Source organism: Lathyrus oleraceus, chromosome 5 (genome assembly GCF_024323335.1).
Source record: "Lathyrus oleraceus cultivar Zhongwan6 chromosome 5, CAAS_Psat_ZW6_1.0, whole genome shotgun sequence".
Classification (NCBI taxonomy): domain Eukaryota; kingdom Viridiplantae; phylum Streptophyta; class Magnoliopsida; order Fabales; family Fabaceae; genus Lathyrus; species Lathyrus oleraceus.
In genome coordinates, this window is record NC_066583.1 from 529,567,858 (window position 1) to 529,575,776 (window position 7,919).

A 7,919-nucleotide genomic window follows, 5' to 3' on the forward strand; every position below is an offset into this window, starting at 1 on the left:
CAGTGCTAGTCCGATGAATTTTTCATGCGAAAATAGATAAGTTCATTCTTCGCTCCTTTTTATGCTTTTCAATATCTTCTTATTCTTTTCTTTGTTCTTTACTCCTTTATGTTTTAGTTTTACTTCTTTTTTTCTTTCTTCTCTCCTTTGAGGTCGGTTTATAACTCAATCTTGCTCAAACTCAGGTGATGAGTTTGAGATGTCAATAGAAATGAGCTTTATGGTTGGTGATTAAGGGATATTTTTGTAGAGTAACAATATGTTTTTGTTGTGTCCTGTGAATGAAATAGTGCATTAAATTTATAGCCAATGAATAGGGAGTGAGAGAGAGTGCAAATACGTGTGAGTTTTATGTGAATATCTTGTTTGATCGTGTGAGATTTTTGAGAAATAGGCGAGCTATGATATTTGCTGAATCAACCCGTTAGAGAAGCTTTATGAAATCCATGATTTTGTGGGATCTATTTTTAAGTGGAATGGCACGATTTTGCTTGCTGAAAAGATTCTTTTTCTCTGTCTGTTTGTACCTTGACATTTTTATGTGATCCCTCATACTTTTGGCTATGTATGACAATGGTATTTTTCCTGCAAATCATTCCTGCTGTAAAAATTAAGTGTGGCCCACCTTGAATGTGTATTTGCTGAACTCGAATTGGTGTGGTTTATTTTGCATATGGACTACCTGTTTGCATTGCTTATTGAATGCACTGCTATTGTTTTGCACTGCTAGCTTGTATTGCATTTGAATGGTACAAACATTGATATTTTAACTATGCACTATTAGCTTATTATGTTGAAGTTATTGCGAGTTGTCTTGCTTTAGGTTGTTAGTTATTTTGTGGACTGAAATGAACATGTTGATGGTTGTTTGACTGATATGTGCATTGTCTTGATATCCATTTTTGCTGAAAATGAAGGTGCTAACATTATTGTGAAATTTGTTGTTATGCCTTGTTGTTATGTTGTGCCTTGCTCTGTCATGTAACCATTAATGTTTGAACTGTTAGCTGCTTGTATGAATTATTTTTCCTGCCCGTTACATGTTAGTTTACATTTGTCACTAAGCCATGTTGGTTGTATTATTTTTGTTGCAATCAACAAGTTTGTTATCTTGTTGTTACTGAATTTGTCATGAACTAATTTCTAGAAAGTGGTAAACAGGACTACTATGATGTTGGTTTGATGTGCCATTGCTGCTATAGTATTGCAGGTGGCTTTAAAGTTCTGATGTTGCAGGTGAATGCATGTGGAAACCCTTGAGGATACATCATAGAAAATAGTTATTTGGTAGCTGCAAGTTAAAAGCTTTTCCCTTCCAATTTAATTCAATTGCTACATATGATTGCGTGACATGCTAATATATTGTAGTGTAACATGTAATGTAATGTAATGGAATTATGGGTTGGATCATGTAAAATGACTTAATATAATACTAATGCCCATGTTTATGCAATGCTTATGAATACTCAAGTAAACATGTTTGTGTAACAAATGACTTATGATTTAAATTTAAATTCAAATCAAATTTTTACTTGTTTTTCTAGAATAAAATGTGCATGAATGCTTATGATGAATCTAAAAATGAAATTTAATGGATCAAAATGATAATCAAACTTGTAAGCCAAGCAACCACATGTCTTATTTTTAAAACACATATTGTATCAATGCATATGCCCTGCCCAAAAACAAATTAAATCAATAAAAATCAATCCATAATGTTAATTGTAAATGGAGCCAAAGATTATATAAACTAAAATAACACGCATCACAATGAATAAATGAACAACCATCAATTAAACCAATGCACCAGCTAGTCAAGCTTTCATCAAGCACACTTCAATGCATGAGCCATATGATCACTAAATGAACCTCATCTTGATAAAAAAGTCTTGATGGATCTAAAACCCTAGTTGTGAGGTGGTCAAGATCAACAATGCAAAAGGTATAGGGGAATTAAGGTTTTGATGCTTAGTTATGCACAAGTTAAGATGATAACAAGAAAACCCTAGTTTTCTCTTCAAGTAAAATCACCATGGCTTTAGTCTATGTAGTATGATTTCTTGTCTTGAATGTTAATGAAAATTTTAAAATGTCTGGAAAAATTGGGGTATGACATATTCCTCCACCTTTCCATTCATATCCCTATTATTAAACCAAAGTCTCACTCTTACCTTATAATTTCATAAAAATCCAAGCTTTTAGGTATTCTCTTCCCTAGAGCTCTCCTAAGGTGTTCCTTGCTTTTATCTTCTCTTGCCTTTTTTTCTTCAATTCCAAAAGTTTCACCTACTATAAAACTTTGTCTTCACTTCTCTCCTAATTTATATATTTCTAATATTCCACTAAGGGCCAACTTATTACTAACTTACATTATTTATTTTAATTTTCTAGAATTCGCAATTTCCACCCCAAACTCATTATTTCCTTTTATTTTATTATCTCATTTAAATAATAAAACTAAAACATTATTTTAATTAATTAACTAATTATAAATAAATCTATCAACCTCTAATCACTCTCCACACCCTGTACCCAAGGGTCACGAACCCTTGTTGCCCTAACACATCTCAATTATCACACAAATAATAATTAGGTATACGCATAAAATAATAATTAACTAATATAAATAATTTTTATAAAAATAGGGTGTTACAACTCTCCTCCACTTAAAGAATTTTCGCCCTCGAAAATTACCTAAAGTGAACAGATTCAGATATAAATCCATCATTCAACTCTCAAGCTCCTATGTTACGTTTCCAACAGCTGGTACTCCCCAAGCTACCTTCACCAAGATAATCTCTTTACCATGCAATTGTTTCACTTCTCAATCTTCTTTTCGCATGGGTGATGCCTTAACAGTCAGGTTATCTCTTACCTGCACATCATCCACTTGGATCACATGAGACAGATCTGGAATGTACCTCCTCAACTGAGACACATGAAACACATCATGAAGATTAGCAAGCGATAGTGGAAAAGTAATCTGATAGGCCACTTCTCCTATTCTTTGCAAAATTTGGTAAGAACCGGTGAAATGCGGAGTAAGCCTACGAGACTTCAAATCTCGACCAAGACCAGTTATCGGAGTAACCCTCAGAAACACATGATCTCCCTCTTGGAACTCAAGTGCTTTCCTTATCTATCATGATAACTCTTTTGGCGACTCTAAGAAACTATCATCTCCTCCAGAATCACTTTGATCTTCTTTGTGGTATGTTGGACAATCTCAGACCCAATCACATCACCCTTTCCTGACTCATACCAACACAAAGGCGTCTTACACCTTCTACCATACAATACCTTAAACGGTTCCATTCCAATACTCAAATGGAAACTGTTGTTATATGTAAACTCAATCAATGGAAGAAAGCTATCCCAAGCACCTCCTTGTTCAAATACACAAGCCTTTAACAAGTCCTCGAGCGACTAAATATTCCTCTCAGTCTGACCATTTGTATGCGGATGATAAGCAGAACTCAGATGCAACTTCGTACCCAAATCCATATTCAAACTCTCCTAGAACCTCGACGTAAACCTCATATCTCTATCAGATACAACACTGGACGTAATACCATACAAATTGACAATCTTCTCGATATACAGCTTCACCAACCTCTCCAATGGATAATCCAGTCTCATAAGAATAAAATGATTAGATTTCGTCAACCTATCCATAGTTACCCATATAGTATCAGAATTCTTCATAGTCCTCGGCAATACAGACACAAAATCCATCGAAATGTTGTCCCATTTCCATTTAAGAATAGACAATAGTTGCATCAAACCCAATGACTTTTGATACTCAATCTTTAACTTCTGGCAAGTACGACACACATACACAAACTTTGCAATCTCTTTCTTCATCCCACGCCATAAAAATATCTTTCTCAAATCCTGGTACATATTTGTAGCACTTGGATAAATACTCATACCACTTCGATGTCCTTATTCAAGAATACTCTTATTGAGTTCAGGCACATCAAGAACACAAATTTTGTCACATAATTTTATAACACCATTATCATCAATCTTGAAATCACCACCTCGACCTTGATTGATTAAAGCCAAACAATCTACCAATTCCAAATCAGACATATGCAATGTAAATTCAGAAACCAAACTCAAATATCTAAATTCTTCGATTAGCTCTAACTCTCTAGCCATCAATGTCGACATATGCAACATCTTCCAACTTAGTGCGTCAGCCACTACATTGGCTTTACCAGGATGGTAATTCAAACCAAAATCACAATCCTTCAACAATTCAAGCCATCTCCTCTACCTCATATTTAAATCATTCTAATCGAATAGGTACTTCAATCTCTTATAATCATTGAATACTTCAAATCTAGATCCAAACAGATAATGTCTCCAAATTTTAAGTGCGAACACAACGGGGACCAACTCTAAGTCATGCATAGGATAGTTCTTCTAATGAACTCTAAGTTTTCTTGATGCATAAGCCATAACTTTTCCATTCTGCATCAACACACCACCTTGACCCATCTTAGAAGCATCAGAATACACAACAAAAGGTTCGTTGTACACAACAAGTGTTTCTCCTTTGAGTCAACTGAGTTAGAGGCATTTCCAACTTTGAAAAACCTTATATGAATCTACAATAATAACCATCTAACTGAAGGAAACTTTTAATCTCCGTAACAGACTTCAGAGTCTCCCACCCCAACACATCATCAACCTTCGAAGGATCAACCACAATACAACCACTAAAATTTATGTGGCCAAGAAAACTTACTTCTCTTAACCAAAACTCACACTTAGATAACTTAACATATAATTTCTTCTCTTTCAACAACTCCAACACAATTCTCATATTCTCAGCATGCTCTTCATTAGTCTTCGAATAAATTAGAATGCCGTCAATGAATACCACCATGAACGTATTCATGTATTGATGAAAAGTCTTATTCATATACTGCATAAACACACTTGGTGCATTGGTCACACCAAACGACATCACAAAATACTCATAGTGATCATATCTCATTCTGAATGCAGTCTTTAGAATATCTTTTTCTTTCACTCAAATATGATGGTAACCCAACTGCAAATCAATTTTACTGAAAACACGAGCATCGACTAATTGATTCGTTAAATTCTCGATTCTCGGAAGAGGATATTTATTCTTAATCATCACCTTGTTCAGATGTCGATAGTTAACACACAACCTCATGCTATCATCCTTCTTCTTTACTAACGATATTGACACATTCCAAGGAAAAACACTTGGTCGAATAAATATCTTCTCAAGTAACTCTTCCATCTATTTCTTTAGCTCGCTCAACTCAGAAGCAAATATTTCGTACAAAGCCATAAAAATAGGACTAATACCGGGTACCAAGTCAATACTAAAATCAATCTCTCGGTCTGGTGGTAAATTACCAATGTCTTCAGGAAACACCCTCAGAAATTCACACATTGCAGGAAGATCACGAACTACTCTCTTGCCTTTGAATTCCAATGAAGCTAACATCACAAACACTTGCGCCCCATCCTTCATGGTCTCTCTCACTTGCTTAGCATATACAAACATCAACTATTCACCTCCATCGAACTCATATTCATGCTCCGGAGGAAAATCATGGATATCTTCAAGAAAACATCAGGAAACACGCACCACTTTCATATCAATATCCTTCACATTTCTCCCTACTCTCCGATAAGAAAATCTCAACAATACCTGATCGTTCTCCCTCAAAGACATCCCAATTGTACCAGTAGCTAGGAATCTCGAATCCACATCCTCTTTGGATTCAAGAAACTGTATCGACCTATCGAAACAATTGGTAAACACTTGGTTTAACTCCAACCAATTCATTCCAAGAACAACATCAACTTGTTCCAACAAAAGACAAACCGTACACATCCTTAGGAAACATGCCAGGATATTCAACACACCACTGACTCATCTTTAGCCAAAGCATCGCCTTCCCCTCACAAGGAAGCGAACAACGAGAACACATAGCCGTCCTCCCTCAAGGATCACATCATTTTCCCAACCGACACCATCCTTGAATCCGATCTCTCTTCGGGTTCAGGAAAAACACAATATTCTCAAAACAGTTGAACTAGCCAACACTGCACTCTCGCATGCGGCAACATGATGTCCAAGCTCTCTACAGTTGGAAAATACAAGAGAAGCATATGCTTCTCCCCCACTTGTTTCATTCCCAACCTACAAATAGAAATTAAAATAAGCATCGATAGTGTTTTTACACATATGTCTCATACTAGGAAACAAACATAATTAAACAACCTGGCCAGACTGACCGATCTGCTCTAATACCACTATGTAACACCTTAAAAACTCACGCGTAATTATCAAAGAAATTAATTAATGAAATACAATCACTTTGGGTGTCACTCACAATAACCATAGCCTGCTTCGTAACACGGGTTACAACAAAACATTTTACTGCATACATTTGCACTTAGGATGTTTACACGACATCCAACTCATATGAATATCTTTGCAGCGGAATCATAACAAAAAAAACCATACCAATTTAATATCTCAGAATATTTTTCATAAAAAAATTAAAAGCACTGACTCGTGAGTCTTCTCCATGTGCTATCACACCAAAACATAAAACAAATACGAGAGCATGCATTGTCTCTTAGGAAATTTCAACATAAAATAAACAATTCACTCCCTGGTGTTACATATTAGAGAATAACCAAAGCTAACATGAATAAACTAAAATAAATAGCTCCAGGAGCTAACTTTCACTCACAACAACGTCTCTACTCTTGAGTATCTACATGATGCCCATGTAATGACAATATTCAAACAGAAGGGGTGAGAATTCATTTTAATAATAACAACATAGAATATAAAATAGAGTACAACATCTACACAATCATGCATAATAACATATCATATTCTCAGGCCCAAATTATCATCAGCATCACATACAACAACACCATCATCACGCATAGTCATATTTCACACATATAATTTATTCATGTTATGCGACTCACGACAACAACAACGACTCATATGCATGTGGTACCAATTCAACATTTGGTTCTTCTTGCAAACTCGGTCCCCCCTTCGGAATCCCGAACTCCCCATTCTGAGTTCTGAATAAGTCTTTCATCCCCCTTCGGACCTATGACTTATCTCCTTCAACATATCAACAATAGATATATGATATGGTAATAATGCAATTAACAGAATCATTATAATAATATTTAGTGATCCACAATAGATCACAAAATTGAAATCATACGTAACGTAATCCACCCTTTTGGACTACCACCAATATAATCAAACATGATATCCCAATCATTCACAACACATTAAATAATTTGTCAATGCGGACCTCGTCCATATTCGTCATATCATACACTTCATTTCCACCTACTACCAATCTCTAATAAAATCGTTAAAAATATTTTATCCCTAAAAACAAAGTTATATCCCTCTTTTTGAGCTACCCAACACTTCAAACCCCATTCCAAAATGATTTACGAGTTGGAAGTTATTATCAAAATCGTGCACAAAGGCGTTACCAAAAAGTTAATGTTTTTCCTGAAATTTTCAGCATGATTTTCATCTTCTCCAACCCCAAAATATCTAAGAAAAAATCGGCAAAAATATTTTACCCATTGAACAAAGTTATACCCCTCTATTTAAGCTACCCAACTCTTCAAACCCCATCCAAAAATGATTTATGAGTTGAAAGTTATGATTAAAACCGTGCATGAAGGCGTTACCAAAAAGTTACTGTTTTTTTGAAATTTCCAGCACGATTTTCGTCTTCTCCAACTCCAAAAATGTCCGTGAAATCATTACAAAAAATGTTTTATGGTTTTAATTTAGTCATAAACATACCTATGTTAATCAATACTTATTTTCATATAATCATGGATCTATATACTATATCAATCCCTAA

General features: G+C 35.0%; 1 protein-coding gene across 1 annotated transcript; it reads right to left on the reverse strand.

Annotated features, from left to right (window-relative positions):
- Nucleotides 1-5,284: 5,284 nt before the first annotated feature.
- LOC127081840 (uncharacterized) lies at nt 5,285-5,887 on the reverse strand. Its single transcript, XM_051022068.1, has 2 exons — nt 5,639-5,887; nt 5,285-5,536 (listed from the first exon to the last, which is right to left on the reverse strand). The coding sequence occupies exons 1-2, from the start codon at nt 5,885-5,887 to the stop codon at nt 5,285-5,287; spliced, it is 501 nt and encodes a 166-aa protein (XP_050878025.1).
- Nucleotides 5,888-7,919: the final 2,032 nt, after the last annotated feature.

What these genes read in the sequence shown, in the direction of transcription:
- LOC127081840 (XM_051022068.1), bottom strand. Translation starts at nt 5,887, where the DNA reads ATGTGTACGGTTTGTCTTTTGTTGGAACAAGTTGATGTTGTTCTTGGA. An exon ending in AGGATATTGATATGAAAGTG is followed by an intron (nt 5,537 to 5,638) that starts GTGCGTGTTTCC and finishes GTATATGCTAAG; the next exon opens with CAAGTGAGAGAGACCATGAA.